Genomic DNA, 17,144 nt, shown 5'->3' on the forward strand with positions numbered 1-17,144 from the left:
AAATTACATTTGATCAGAGTACAAAACGAATGAAACGACAAAAGACTCTGGATTTGAGAAAGTCTACTCCTCTAGCTGAATTAGTTTATGCCACACATATGGAACTTAAAGCTACAGGACAGACAGAGGCGTCTATAGCAATCACTGATATTTTATCGGATTCATCAAGTCCCAGTAAATATTTAAAAGCTTATAGAAATTCTCTTGAAACAGTTACTATGTCAGGAGAGAATGCTGTAGCACTCGTAGTAGAAGCGGGATTATCTCGACACCAATACAATGTAATAAGATCAAATGCTCCAAAACTATACCCGTCTTATAAAATTGTACAGGCCGCATAAAAGGAATGTTACCCAGTGACTGCAAAAATCAATGTTACTTCAGTTCATGTTGATTTGCAGACAATCTTACCATTAAGCGTTTGGTCTTCCCTCATACACTAAATTCTAAGGAATTATAAAATATGTTTTCAATTTTTTGTTTTTGTCATCAGATCCTCTGCGAGCAAAAGGAAACAGCCAAAAAAAAAAAGTTAACCACACTCCCCATAGAAGCGGTAGAACTGCTAATGGCTCCATCATTACAGCCGACAGGTGAAAATTATTCAAGTACTCAGGATGATGATGATAGTGACGATTACGATTATTATGATGATCGTGATGATGGTAGTGTTGATGATGGTGATGATGATAGTGATTTTGACTCAAACAAGTCGGATAAAGAGAATTGATTTTTTTTGTTATTTATTTATTTAAATCGTCTATATATAATATGTATATAATAAAGTTTACATATATTATGTATTTAAATTTTTTGTTTTTTTTATAATCTTCCTTTCCACATTCAAATTTTCCCTTAAAAACTTCCCTGTGAATAAAGGGCGTTTTTCATCACTCTTGCCCCAGTGTGCGTCGTAAGTAAAAAGGCAGCTAGGTGTTCGCAAAGATACATCCTAATGTACTTTTTATTATAATAGGTTTCATATATCAGAATGTGACTTTTCTAAATTCCTTTTTTCATTTTGGCTTATGAGGGCAGTATTATCTACTATGTTAGACTGTAAGAAGAATGGATTTTTTTGACATCGATTAAAATAATCTTAGTCCGTCGTCCATTGGGTCGGTAAGGGTAAGGAATTGACAATGGCTGCTCTGCAAACCGTCTTCGGTTTTCGGTTTATGAAGATTCCTTACCTTACTGACTTAGCTATGGAATATTAGAGTATGTTATGCCATGCTGGCCAGTGGCTAAGCTTGTCTCTAAGTAACTCAAACTTTATGTTTGATATTTATATGATTACAAATGTCATATATTTGTTAATTTGATCTATTCTGAACAATCTTTCTATGAGGTAGAAACCGACTTCATCTATATCTAAGTTCAAACGACTTCATCTATGAAATAAATGGAAGAATGGATAAGTAAGGTGGGAACTCAGCAATAGTCATTAGCTGCTGTTCTAAAAGACGAAAAAATAAAGAAATAATGTTTATGAAAAACGACCCGAGGCAGAGATTAAATAGGATTTAGGATAGAGGAGCCGGGGAGGAATAGAGAGGCCTTCCCTAGTGACTGGTGAGCACTGTGAACAGGTAATTAGGTAATAGGTTATTTCAAAATTACGCATTCGAAATTATACTGTGACTTCCATTTCAATATGTTAATTGCTTGTGTAATGTTTATAAAGATCTGTTATTTTTCTCTAAAATAAAATAATTACAATTTGTTAAAACATGTTTTTATTCTTAATATATTAAGCCAAAGTTTTCTTTATTAAAATCTAACACGTGTACATTGATTTCGATTATTAAAAAAATATTATAATTACATATTTATAAACATAAAATGAGATGATAACCTCACTGGGATCTATTGTGCTGAGGATTTATTTACATTATATTATAATATATTTTTATGAATAATATGTAGTTGCTGAATGATTTATATGTGTTTAGTCCAGATGTGTGTTCAGTTCCACTCCATGTTGGATGTAAGTATGTGGTATTAAGGGTTGCAGTCTGGAAGTTAACCTAATGAAGATTGTTTTTATTTTCTAATTTTGTTATTTCTGGATAGATATTCAAGGGCAAGTTTTTAAAAAACCATTTATATATTAATAATTGTACATTATTTCCTATTCATTCATTCCGTCTTACGTATTTCATAATTGCAATCTTGTGAATATATCATAATAATAATATGGTAAATCGCGTAAGCTGTAGGCAATGATGATAGAGTTCCAGACAATTTTCAAACGACCCTCACTTCTTCCATCTCTCGATATAGTTCTTCATACTGCTTCCATGAGATTTTAAGGGTATATAAAGGAATAATGATGCGGGGGGTGGGGGGGGGGTTAGTAAGTTCCCCCCCCCCACCCCATCGGACTCAATATTGTTTAAGAAAAGTAAAGAAATGTACACATTGATTACATTCCTAGAAAATACAACAATATTAATTGAACCATCGCTTTTATCAATATGAAAATAATAAATGGTGTTGGAAAGAGGTCCCAAAAAACATCCTAATAAATTTTCTACCCTCCCTCTTCTCTCTGGCCCCCACTTCTTTATTAGTTGTTTTATTTTTCAATCAGCAATCACCCCGTACGATCAAACTACCGATTCTTTATCAGACTTTTAACGTAATAAGTATAATACGAGTATATTTATATGTAATTTTAAAATAAAGGGAAATGAAGAAAATACCCAACGGACCAGCCTCAAGATTAATATAATTTTCTGATTTAAATTTATTTTAATTTTAACTGTAAATTAATAATACTGTATTTTCTATTCGCGACCATGTTTAAGCAGTATACAAATCCATATAATTTTGGACTCAAAGAAATCACATCTAATCCTATGACGATCTCTCTCAAATTGGATGTACGAATATCTATAGAAATCTGACCGATAATCTTTATAAATGAAGCCAAGGTCAAGTACTTATTCTAGTGACCTTCCTGATAAACTGGGAATATTTTTAATCACTTATCACAGATAAATGCAGAACTAGGTAGGTGCAATATTTTACGATTTATTACCGCTAGTAATAGCAATAATTGGTAAATTAACCTTATAATATAAGTACTTAATTAAATGTTATCATAATTATTATACTTCCGCAGGTACTTACAAACTTACTGGTATCATATTTCATTATTCCATTTATAATCTAAGAAGGTACATCTAACATTCATTTTTCAATCTTTCACCGCTCTATGAACTTCAATCCACTTCCAGCTTTCTGAAGCTTCCGGGTAAACTATAATAGTTATTCTTGCTGGCGTTGTTGTTTTCGTCTGAGCCATTCTGGGCGACCAAACAGTTGGGGTTGATGATGTCCATTTCGTCGAGAGAAGTGATCACCGACCTCTTGCCTAAAAGCTCCCTCTTCCAGCTAGCGATCATCTCATCCAAGGGCATGGTCCCACCGTACTCCTTAGGAAGGCAAGAAGGACTTATCACCTTGTCAAGCGATGAGATTGTGCTGTGGATCTGAAAATCAAATAAATGTGATTAGTGTCGACCGAACGTCGTATTTTGTTATACTAGCACAGACCGGCACATTTCTGGTTCCATTTTTTTTACCTACAGTTAATTTAATTTGACCGCCAACACGCCCAACTATCTAACACCGAGAGATCGGAAACTACCGAATCTGGTTATAATTTGTGGAACACAAATGAGGAGAAAAGATGTTTCGATGAAGTCTACTGAGACTATCCCCTGATTGTTCATAGGTCTGTACTTACTAGTAATAATAATAATAATATATTTTAATATTGACTATTTATTTATATTTTTTAATCTTTTAATTCTTGAAGTTTAGTGTAACGGCGATTTAAACTTTACACAGGTCACATACATTAAAATTCGCCAATGAAGTAGGTGATGTAAAGTAACCCCTCCCAGGAATTACTTTCAACACTTTTATAAATTTAAAAATGTCAGCGAAGTACAAAAAAAATTAACGATGCGGATTCATTCCTGTACTATTTTTTATATATGAAATTTTACAAACAAACAAAAAACCCTATAATTTCTCCTCGAAAACAAAAAAAAGTTAGACTAATTTAACCTTATATTTCGATACTAAATATTTATTTGACGATATGAAAATAAAACCTTTAGGAAGCCATGGCATTTAGATTATGATGGTGCTGTAGAGTCTGCCCTACGCGGGCGCAATTGGAGCAGTCCGCTTCGGGCGTTCAATTGTTAAGGCGCTAAGGCTGTGATAATATCTAACACAACTAAATACATGGCTCTTGAGAATATTATTGATTACAGTGATCACCTACCTACGCTTCTAATCTATAATGGGCGACAAAAGTTTTTTTTTTCTTTTTTATGTGACACCTCACAAGAGCGTCCCTGCCTGTGCAGTGTACAGACAGGAAAACTATGTCACCACCCGGTTGGGCGGCGTTGTGAGGCGGAATAAGGTAGGGGCTGTAGGAAGGGATTTATAGTAACTCCAAGCATTTCAATGGAGTCTTTATTGGGGAGAGTGCTCCCATCAAATTGCACCAGACAGTCATTGATCTCTCTCTTTGCCGAAATCAGACACGCTTGGGTTTTTGTGACGTTGAAACTGACCAAGTTGGCCTTACCCCAGGGACAAACAACAACACCTCCCACCCCCTTTATCAACTCCTTAAAGCTATATTTTGATACTTGAGGAAATTTTGCCTCTTTCATGTTAAAAATAACAGGAAAATTTCGGTATATCACATTGTTTCCCAAACTACGGGTCGGGACCCGGCACCGATCCATGAAAGGAAAAATGTCGGGTGGCATAGGTTCTGTCACGAACGACTAACGAAAACCTGCTGATATCCAATAAACACTTCATTCTGAACTTAGAAATATTTTTTAACGGTTTTTTTCCGAGACTGCAGAATGAGATTCGTTATATTAAAAAAAACGACCGACCTAGACTTCAGGAGTTTTAATTTAAAAAAATATATTAATTATTTCAGTGTTAACATTTTAGGACTAACAACCACATTATACCACAAAAAATCTGTTATATATAATATGTACTCCTCATTCCCCAGAATACTAATGCAGGGAAATAATAATGCCGAGACAGTGGACTTCTTCATATGTTGCTGGGGCAGTTCAGTAATGTTTTAAAATAAAATTGAAAATGTGTAATTTTACTATTCATAGAGCCCCTACAAAGGCGTTAATAATAATATAATAACTAATTTATTAAATCAAATACCTATGGGCACAATTTTGGACGACTTTCATCTTTAATCTGCCCCAACTGGAGTTGCTTGACATATGTATCTCGGGCGTTTCGCAGTTGAGAGATTTCATTCAAATAACCTTCTAATAATTAATTGCAAGAATTTATTCATTCAAATGAATTAGGAACCTTGCGATATGTTTCTACATTAATCGCTTATGATTAAATTGATTGTTGAATTGTTAATCGTTTATATTTTGACTATATTTTTCTATCTCATACCTTATTTTTTGTTGTTGTGTTACTTATGTGTTAGGTATGTTTTTTTTATGTGTATAAGGGGTATGTTAAGTTTTTATAAGTAAGATGTTATAAGTAGTCCTTGGAAGGGAATTACCGACAAGGATGTCGATGAGGTTCGCTATCCATCACATCGCCAACCCTTCGGTGACGCAAAGAGGAGGACGGAACGTGATCAATGTCTAATTGGTACATGGAATATTAGAGGAGCAATGGAAAGAAAGATAAATGAACTGTGTGATACAATGATGGGGAAATGTTTGGACTTACTTTGTATAACAGAGAGTATGAAAAAGGGAGTGGTACAATGCAGCATAATGATAGGCTCGTCATTTGGTTTGGGAGACCAGATACGGAGAGGGCTTGTCAGGGTTAATGTCTCCCAAAATGGTTGAATTTATGTTGCAGTATGAATATGTAAGTCCGAGAATAATGTGGATCAGATTTGAAATCGGTTTGACAAGGGTGTTTATGTTATTTGCTACGCCCCTGTTAATTCTGAAAGCGATGAAGACTTTAGTGAAAGATGATTTTTGGACTGGTGTGAATGATCTAATGAGACTAAAAAATATGAACGAATGGATTATAATGACAGGTGATTTGAATGGGTGGGTGGGAATTAGTCGTGACGGATTTGATTCGATCTCAAGTATGTTTGGGGATAAAATAACGAATGACAACGGGAACAGAATATTTGAAGTATGTTTAGAGTGGAACCTGTTTGTGTCGAATACTTTCTTAGACCATAAAGGTATCAACCAATATACGTGGGAAATGAGATTATTGATTTTGTAGTAATTGACTCTAGGTTGAGAGCCGTTACCTTTTTCAGAGGGGCTGAGATTTAAACTGACCACTTTCTGGTAGTGTCGAGAGTAAAACTCTTTTCGCGGTTGGCGCTCTAAAGTAAAAACGGTACTAACTCCAACATGATTCAAAATAGGAAAAACTGCAAAACGATAATGTGAGAAGTAAGTATGAGAATTGTGCAGAGATGAGATTGAATTAGAAGGAAATGGACGGTCTAAGCATAGACAACACCGACTAAACATATAAAAGTGAGTCTTTGTGAATTGTGAAGTAATTCCAGCGGCGAATCAGATATGAATTATGATGGAGTGAATGTTACCGAAATCAGCATGCATGAGATAGAAAGATCGATTAAATGTATGAAGAATGGTAAAGCTGTCGGTTTCGACAATATTTCCGCTGAATATTTTAAAGGAGATAGCCTTATAATTCACACATGATTGTGCAATCGTTTTATCCAATGTTTAAATGAGGGTTACACGCCTTTAGATTAAAGGTAAAGGGTCACGTATGGAATATGGGAATCATAGGTATTTAGCCTGCTAAGTTCAGTTGGCAAGCTATATGGTAGAATTTTGATTGAAAGGGTTAGAAAGGAAACAAAGGATAAAATATGGGATATGCATTGTACAAGGCGTTTTTATGAGTAGAAGGGGGACCAGATCTTCTCATTGCGTATGCTAACTGGGAAGTTTCTGGCAAAAAACCAAAAACTTTTCTGTACCTTTGTAGATCTACAAAAAGCATATAACCGAGTCGACAGGAAAAAGCTATGAAAGGTGTTGTCCAAGTATGGAGTTAATACGAATCTGACTCAGGCAATTGCGTCTCTGTATGAGGGAAGTGTTGCATATGTTAGGGTGAACGGTGGTTTTACGGGATGGCTTGATATCACAAAAGGTGTTAAACAAGGCTGCCTAATGTCTGCGTAATGTCACCGTGGTTATTTAATCTATACATGGATAACTGTATGCAAGAATTGAAAGAGGTGGGATTGGACGCGAATTTGAGTAATCTGAAAGTATGTTGCCTTTTGTATGCTGATGATGCGGTGATGATTGCTAATAGTATGGAGGATCTGCAGTCTCTCGTGTCTAGGATGAACGAAGTATGCATAAAGAATGAGTTAACGATGAATGTAAGTAAGTCTAAAGTAATGGTGTTTGAAAGAGAGAGTGCCAAAACAGTGTGCAATATAGTTGTGAATGAGGAATACTTGGAGCTGGTAGATGAGTTTGTGTATTTAGGAAGTGTGTTTACTAGAGATGGGAAGGCTGACAGGACATATTTAAAGAAGGGTAAATGCAGGTAACTCCATTAATGTAGGACTGAACGCAGTTACCCTAAAAAAATGTCCAAAGAAGCGAAGTTAGAAGTACACAATGGAGTGCTGGTACCTACCCTGATGTATAAGTGAGGCATGGAACTGGCTGAGAAAGGATGAAAGTAGATTGAATGCAGTTGAAATGAGATCCCTAAGGCGTATGTGTGGTAAAACCATGTATGATCGTGTGATAAATGAGGAGTTCCGCAAAGTGTGCAAGGCTGATGTCAGCGTAATGAGTAAGATTAAGAAAGGGACGCTTAGATGGTTTGGGCATTTAGAGCGAATGGGCGTAGAAAGAGTGTAAGGAGGATATACGATGCAAATGTGAATGGTAGCAGAAGTCGGGGACGCCCGAGGAAGACATGGCACGATCAGAAACTCGAGTCGGGCCAGAAAAATAGAAGAGCATGTACGAGGCGATGTATGAATGTGAATGAGGCAAGAAGTGTGTGCCAAGACCTTGTTTGGCGGTCCGTCCTCTCTTGCCTAATCCTGCGGGGAAACGGCGTGATGGTTAGTTAGTTAGTTAGTTAGTTAGTTAGGTGTGTTACTTCTGATTTCTTCCATTTCCTTTTACACCAAATTGGAAGTGGAACTCTTGTATGATTCCATTAATTAAAAAAAAAAACATTTCATGCACATTATGCAATCGTGATTCGTCCAGATCATCAAGGAGATTCGCAGAGAAAACAATAACAAATTTCTGTTTTGGCTCTTTCCATAAATCCCGTTCAATGAACCCTAGATCTTTTGCATTGAATACATGCAATTTCATTTTCCAAATAGAAAGTATTTGTTTAGAGAATTCAATAAAGTACCTAGGCACCAATTGAAATAATATTTTTGACTGAAATTATTATTGCCATTCTCAAAAAATGAATATTAAAAAAAAGTTATTTTTTTAGAATGTAGACTATCGAATTTAGATGAAACATGTGAGGAATAATTTGTCACAGGTAATCCATTTAAAAAAAAAATTATCAGTACAATTGCCTAATTGCTCCCAAGCGCCAGCCAGTGATACTATGGTATCCCGATTTGTGAGGAGTGAATGAGATGGGGGAGATGAAGTGGGGAAGTGACAAAAGACATATAATAAGTAGTAATGGAAAATAAAAATTGCAATTCATAATTCATTAAGATTTATACATAATCTGGGACGGCTCTACTGGGCACTGGGCAGGGTGTGAAAGGAAGCAGGCCACTAAAGATACATTCTCATTTTATACTAATAATAATATCTTACTAATAAACGTGTTAAAAATTTTACACATCTGAGATAAACTACCATTAATGTATAGTCAATTGTTGTTTACCAGTGTAAATCTTTAAAAAAATTATTAGTAAGGGGTTTAAGTGTTTAATTCGTAGAACTCCATTATTTTTTTTATACTTAACGAAAAATATAATTAACAAAGTTTTGTATCAAATTTGATGATGGCCTCGAACGTCTAAATAGCTACCACAATAATAAAAAATAAAAATACATTATAACTTCATAATATTTAACTTTTTTTTTCCGATTTTACTTCCGGGTTTACTTTTCCACAAATGATCATCTAGTCAATCAACATTATGCAAGTGCATTGTATAAGCAAAATAAATACACAACAATACAAGAACAACACGTCAACTCAAGATCAAATGGGAAAATAATTCACCGACTCCAGATATTTTCATAACATGAATTAACATTAACAGGGCCTATAAATCCTACTGATCTCTCAACATAAATATTTAAAAAATCATCGTTATCCTACATGTATTTAAAATGTAGAATGTATTATACATTTTTTGATAGATCTAATACGCATTAATTAATGACTTCAAAATTATTTGATATACATTAATTTTTTTAAAAGACCTGTGGTTACATTTGAAGATATTATGAATAAATACTTACAGTCATACGGCTGATGATTTTTGGAGACATTTTTGACTTAGCGAATTCGTACACGTACTTCACAGTCTTGGATACGTTGAACAAGTGAATTTCTTTGTGCCTCATTGGTGTCGATTGCTGAAAAAGACAAAATAAAAACAGTTCTACACAAATTCAAATCAATGTTATTAATTCATGTACAGTCCTGGGACATTTACTGTTTATCGTCTATGTAAATAACATATTCATCAAAAAACTTAACGGGAAAAGAATGTCTTATGCTGACGATAATATCATTTTTTTATTTATTACAAGATAATACATTACAAAATGATAACAAAGTAATAATGTATTATTCCCAGTGAGTTTATAAAACTCATTTCGGGAAAGACAACATTAGATTAAGGACAAGACAAATAAATAAAATACATTAAAATAAATACATTATAAACGCAGATGTTATTATGGCGTTCCAGAGAAAGATTGTGCTAGTCATTAATGAAACTGCTGGGGAAATAGCTTTTAAGAGCTTTTGCCAATGTTTTTTTGTTCGTTGCTGGAAGTTTTAAATTACTAGGTAATGCGTTATATAGTTTATGTGCAATGTATTGTAAGGAGTTAATTCCAAATTTGGTCGTGTAAGTAGATGACGATAAATGTATTTGATTTTGTGATCGTGTTTTGTGCTGGTGTATGTCAGAATTAAAGACTGGTTTAGTGTTGGTGTGTGAGTAGTGTTGAATTATTTGTAGAATGGCAGTTGTGATGTTATACTTTGGCAGGACCGTAAAAGGAAGTATTTGTGTCTGTGAGTATATATCTTCGACATGTGTATCATGATAATTTAAGTTAATGACTGAAATACTATTAAGTTAATGATTTGAATGCATCGAAAAATTGATTCGATAAAAATCACTGTAAGAATAAAATAAAATAAAATTCAGATAATCTTAAAAAACCATCAACATTTTCTTCTAAAATCGTTTTATAAATATTCAAACTACCTACAATAGACAAAATTTATTAAACATATTCAATTATTCAGACTTTTAAAGAAAAACAGTTAAATGATTAAATTGTTTTTTCTTAATCTTATTTTTGAAAACATATCGCGCATTTTTCTTATTTATTTATTGATATTTACAACATTTTATTACTTATAAAGATAACTTTATTATTTGAGCATGATGAGATGGTTTATTTATTAAGAAAAACTTTTATTTGTTTTTTCTTTATCACAAAAAAATCATATATTAAATTAAACAAATGAAAAACTCCTTTATATCCATACTTTTACATTTGACAAATTGATGTTATAAAATGATTCGAAACATTATGACCTTTTTACATTCAATGATTGAAAGATGTTACAAATTTATTTCATCACATAAACCTAGTGTACTTACTTGCTTACTTATCTCTAAATAGTATAAAATAAAGTCACCATCCGCGTCTGTATGTATGTGCGCTAGTTCTTTTAAACTACGGATTTTGATAGGGTTTTCAAAAGCATTTATTAATTAATTTAGAGATATTCTTCCGAAAGGTTTACACGTAAATAATCCGTACACATAATATTTATAGAAAGTAAATGTTTTGTAATCAAGTCGTTGGCTAAACCTTATGAGATTCCTCAAAATAATGTAGGTAGGTACTACAAATTTGCATATAAATGTTTTGAGACTTTTTGATGAAATTTTGCACACTTGACGTCCAAATTAAGAGGAAAATTATTGTCTATATCTGATTTCGATAACTCTGCGTTAAGCCTTTGCAACATTAGGGACTTCTGATAGATTTATGTATTGAGAGAAACAGCACGTACCCGAATAATTTTAACAAGCGATTCCCGAGCATATTTGGAGTTAAAAACATTGAGGTCACATTGCTGTCCGATGAAATATTTTTTAAATAATAATAAGAAAACTTTCAAATTGCTACACGTGACGACGGGATCACGTGTTACGCTTGTTTTCTCGTTTGTTACCATGCTGCTGGTACGAGACGGAACACGTGACTCCCTATGCTTTATTCAACTAGGTACTCCGTTGCTAAGTGTGGTGGAATAAAATGATTTTTTTTTAAATTTTGTTAAAAAATCATCGGACAGCAAAATGACATCTTTATTTTCTCCAAATTTTTTGACATCTTTATTTCTCAAAAACAATTGAACAGTTGTTTTGCACAATAGTTCAATTGTGGTAACAAACAAATATGACATATTTAAATAATGGTAAGTTTTTAGATTCTCACGGCCAAAAGCATTTTTGTTGTTTGTTTTTGGGGTGTTATGCCGTGTTGCGCTAACTCCTTCTTTAGCCGACGTTTCGGACAGCGTTGCAGTGTCCATCATCAGGGCAGATCGCGCAACACGGCATAACACCCCAAAAACAAACAACAAAAATATTTAAATAATAATTGTCGTCCTTATCAGCTTTTCTATAAATTCTGAAATTCCAATTATAATACAATGTTACATTAGAAATATCATATTACTTACATAAGTAGTCAGACAACTTTATGTTCGTGCAACTTTTTCCCCATTCAAATGCGTACATGACCGATTCATACACGTTAAGTGGTGACCAGATAAATCATCACAATGATAATTCATCACATCTTCAAAAAGTTATATTAAGTCATGGAAAGTGATGAAACAAAAATTTTATTAACTGGGTTAAGTAGGTTAGGTTAGGTTAAAAAAAAATCTTCGTTCCTAATGACTTTATATCACTTTTTTAAAGTGTGTTGAATTGTCACTGTGTTGAGTTATCATGGAACCATTAAAAGTATATAGATATTAATGAGTTTTTTTATAATTATTAAATCCCAGTTTTCAATTAAACCCGACCTAATGATGTATAACGAATGCGAAATACTCATTTTCCAGCCCGCTTTTCGAATGACGTATTTGGTCAAATATTAATTAGTCATGAACGTAAAATTATGCAATAGCAATAACTACAAGCGAATTGCAAATTATAATAAATTTATCTATGTATATATTAATACAAATGCAATTGTCTGTGGCGGCTGGCAACTGTAAACTAGGTAGCTTTCTGCTTGAGATTTAGAAATATCTTTCGCTTTACCTTTTAATAATAATAATGATTGGATTATTTGTATAGCGCCGTTTTCGTGAGAAAATCCCCTCAAGGGCCCATCCATTATAGCAGTGTTTTGATATTTCTTGATCATCTAAATCTGATTTCGTAAACGGAAAGTTTACGAAACGGAGATTTTTCAAACTCTACGGAAAGCCCTGGCAATGATGGTATGAATGTAGTATAGTATATTTTAAGGCGATGCACTACGTAGTAATGCAAAATCATGTGTTTTTGTTTTGAAAATTTGGTCGCCTAGAAATGTTTCAGATGCTCAAGTTAAATACTGCGAGTAGGATAAATCTTGGCCTTTGAAATAATCGAGTATTTTCTACATAAGTCTTTTTACAAGCCCAGAAAAAAATAATGTATAAGGCCTATGAAAACTGCTTTAAAGTTCAAAATCTCCTACTTACGAACCTATTTTCTGTTATAATGTGGCAAAATGATCGGAAAAAATTAAATATTTATACCTGAACATCCACAAAATAAAATAAAAGGCAATTTTTGGTCATGTTTTTTTCTTGCATAAATCAAAACAGGCGGATGGTGTTAAGCGGGAATTTAAACCTTATCGCCATCTACGTAAGGGGTGTTATTGATAGCGGCTCAATTTAAAATATTACACGACGTAGTGCTTCGCCATTACGTATTTTTTTCACAGAAAATCTGTAGATAGCTTCTAAACTGCTGAATCCTCACACGACCTGACTAATAAATAATTTCTAAAACGATTTTTAATATTTTACCGTAAATAACATATTTAGGTGTGTTGTTGATAATGGAGAATGTAGCAAAACTGAAATTAATCGAGAGGGAGGGATAGGGACATGACGAAAGAGGTGAATACTGTATATTCAAATCTGGTTACCAAAAATGATAAAAATTATTTCAAGCAATATAAGTTTTCAATTCGATATTCAAGACAATCAACCATTCATGTCATTCATCTTTGTATCTAAAGAAAATTATCCAGCATAGTAATAATGTTACAATTTTATAATCTATGTATGATAATTCTGTAATATGTGGTTATTTTCATTACTCTCTGTTCCAACAATTCACAACACACGGAGTATGAACGTAATTCGAACAGTAAACAAGCAAAACAAATAAGTTTTTAGATTCTCACGGCCAAAAGCATTTTTGTTGTTTGTTTTTGGGGTGTTATGCCGTGTTGCGCTAACTCCTTCTTTAGCCGACGTTTCGGACAGCGTTGCAGTGTCCTTCATCATTACACATCTTCGGATCTACCGGATCTGCCCTGATGATGGACACTGCAACGCTGTCCGAAACGTCGGCTAAAGAAGGAGTTAGCGCAACACGGCATAACACCCCAAAAACAAACAACAAAAAAAGCAAAACAAATGTACATAATGTACCTAATGAATACTTAATTTTTTTTTGTCGGAGTTCTAACCAACTAAACTAAACTAACTTTCTTAAATTTAGTTTTTTTTTTAATTAAGTAGTCTTTACAATGTTCTATAAGTAGCATCGTGAATCCATTCGAAAAAACAGCTAAAAAGATAACTTAAAAAAATATGTATTTAAAATATCATTTCGCCATTTTCATAATGTAGGGATTCGACAAGTCGGTTCCAGAGATGTCTCAATTTTGTATACCTGAAATCTGTATAATTTTTTTTATCAAATGAACTAATTAATTGAGTCTGGATTGATGCTTTAAAAATAATTTTAAACATTCGACCTTTGATACGATAGCGGCATTCGGTCATAAGTCTACCGTTAAAAGTGTCAATGTATCACAAAAAATCTGACAACATCGCGACCGACACATATACTGCATACATTAACTAAGTTAAGTTAATTAATGCTTCAGTAGTAATTCCGGATGGTCCAAGTGAAAGCATTTTGGGTATGAGAGGTTTTTAAAAAACTGCAGTCAAACATTTACTTTTAGCATGTCATCCCAACTGATATATAAATATGAAATATAAAATAATAATAATGAATATTGATTTGAATTTTCCACCCAGTACGCAAGCGCCGATTCGGCTAGACTTGCAGAAAAAATCTGAACGCATAGTTATTCGCACAACCTACCGCAAATCTCTCGAAGGTGTCAAGTTGTAAACAGCGAGTGTTCGATTCTGATCTTACGGCTTGTAAGTTGTTTTGAAGATGGTTAACGATATTAATCCGCCGCGGCCGATGTGAAAAGTTTAAGGAAATTTTATTATTAATTATTTGCGTGTCGTGTGGAGGGAAATTGTCCGGTGGGTTGTGATTTGTTTCCGTCGGTCGTTTAGCGAGACGCAACAAGCGGCCGATCTCTGAAAAACACGGGTGTGGGGTGGTGTTTGTTACTGCTTGGCAACTGTCAACAGCTGGTAAGTCTATCTCCATTACATACGGAATGCGTTATGCACATTCATATCTGGCGAAAGTTTTATTTTAGATAGAGTGTGTCGTGATAAGATATTGCAAAGCAAGTCGATGTGTAACCGCAGTAAGCTTGTTTATTACCATTTGGCGAGATCGGTTCACTTTTTTCCCACTTTTTAAATATAAAGCCTAGCTATAAAAAGCGCATCTCCTCACAAATAATATTTCTCCATATCAACCAACATTGACTACCAAAATATCATTATAACTGAATTTCTGTTCTTGACCTTTCCACTTTTTCTTATTTGAATACATAATCAAATGTCTAAATCTCCATTTTGAATACTCAAAAAAACCGTCGTATTTTATTTGTTATTTTCCATTTGCTATTTAATTGACTAGATATTTTCTATTTAAGCTTAGCTTTAAAAATGCGCATCTATCAAAGTCAAAATGTACTAATCCTTTACAAAATTGTATAGAAATTAACCGCTGTTAGTTATTCTAATTTTTGTGACTTTTTAACATGATCTTTTCCACTTTTCTAACATGAAATCTGGCTGAACAGAAACGCGTTTTTTTTCAAATCATATTTTTCAATTACGTAATTATTATATTTAGCTACGTTTATTGTCAATGTATTTTATTTGTGGCTTTTGTGTTTTGTTGGAAAATCGATTCAAAAGCCGAAACAGTTTTTTTGCAAAAGCATTACGCAACCTATCATATTATAAGCATAAATATTATTTTTATTAAATATTTCATTTTAATTTGAATAAATCCAGCATGTGCCAGTAAATTTTAATGGTGTTGTGATGTGAAATGGCATTAGTCATGTTTGGTGATCAGACTTCTACCTTGCTTTATACTTGCCTGCCTTCCTCTTCCCCCTGTCTTACTCACTCCCCATTTCCTCCAATCTCTCAACATCCCCTAATTAGGTATGTCAATATACTGGCTCAGTTGGGATCAGTTGGGTCTCTTATGCGGTATTCACATGAAAACAAAACTAAAGTACCTATAATACTTATTCCTCGATCAGTTTGACGTTATCTTTGAGAGTTTTCGAGCGATGAAGAGGGAATGTTTTCATATCTCTCACAAAAATACATTTACATTCTCTCTCAACAAGTTTTGTGATACATTTAGGACCGGTATTTCAGTTTATTTTTAAGCTTGGCTTAATAGATATATTATAAAGGTTCGTCAAGTTGCTATCGGGGATGTTTCCTGACAATCCAATCCGAAACGTAACATCCCTGAGTTCCTGTGTATGTGTACTGAAAAACTTACCGTTCGTCATGTGATAGTTGTACAAGAGAGTCATTGGGCCGGTTTTTCAGTAAACGCATGAAAGGTATTACTCGAATTGGATTATCAGTACATCTCAAGCCGAGCTTAAAATAACTGAAATACCAGCCCTTAATTATGAATGTATGGACGGGTTTTTTTTTTTTTTTGTTAATATAGTTACACCACATTGGAGTCGATTTGGTAGTATAACATAATTGATTTGTATTTTCGTTTTTGATAAATCGAGTCCAAAGAAGTAATTTTATGATTTCGATTTGAAAAAAAATTCGGTCGCTATAGGTTTAATAATTAATGTATTTTAAAATTTGTCGAAGATCCGGCCCAAAAATCCTTTAATTTTTTAAACCTTTAGTTTCCGAAATAACAAAGTAAAAATAAAATTTAAATAAAAACGAAAGAAATAAAATAAGTTTTGTGCGTTCTTAATGTGAAGTAGATTTATCAGTTTCTTGTTTTTTTGCTTTGTTAGACCCGCTTGAGCACCGTATACAATTTGTACAGATAGTTACAAATGGGGATATGTACCCTAATTAGATTCCTTGATTAGTAGTGGCACTTTTTTTAAATTTCAATGGGGCACCCCAATTAAATCAGAAAAAGAGTTTATTATTTTCGGTAATTAAAATAAGTAATTTTTGAAGAAATTTAAAAATCTTTACATTCGGATATCCGGATTTAGAGTTTCGAAAATGAAAATCTAAAAATTTTACGAAATTTTTCAATACCTACCCTACACTTAATTTTGTGATAGTGTAATTTTATTTATTGTGTAGGTAAGAACCTACTTATAGTACTACAACGTGTCATATGTATAATAGGATTCACACTTCGTCTTGTCTCGTTTGAGTAGCGCAGT

General features: G+C 33.4%; 1 protein-coding gene across 1 annotated transcript in view; it reads right to left on the reverse strand.

Annotated features, from left to right (window-relative positions):
• Positions 1–3,230: 3,230 nt before the first annotated feature.
• Positions 3,231–17,144, reverse strand: part of Cralbp (Cellular retinaldehyde binding protein) — a 34,803-nt gene continuing 20,889 nt past the window's right edge. The window contains exons 5-6 of the mRNA XM_089645688.1: positions 9,543–9,659; positions 3,231–3,500 (exon numbers count right to left, since the gene is read on the reverse strand). Of these exons, the coding sequence (XP_089501814.1) occupies positions 3,231–3,500; positions 9,543–9,659 (387 nt within the window). The remainder of the gene's footprint in view (positions 3,501–9,542; positions 9,660–17,144) is intronic.

This window comes from Hesperophylax consimilis, chromosome 23, assembly GCF_061612785.1.
Source record: "Hesperophylax consimilis isolate HC1 chromosome 23, BYU_Hcon_1.0, whole genome shotgun sequence".
NCBI classification, from domain to species: domain Eukaryota; kingdom Metazoa; phylum Arthropoda; class Insecta; order Trichoptera; family Limnephilidae; genus Hesperophylax; species Hesperophylax consimilis.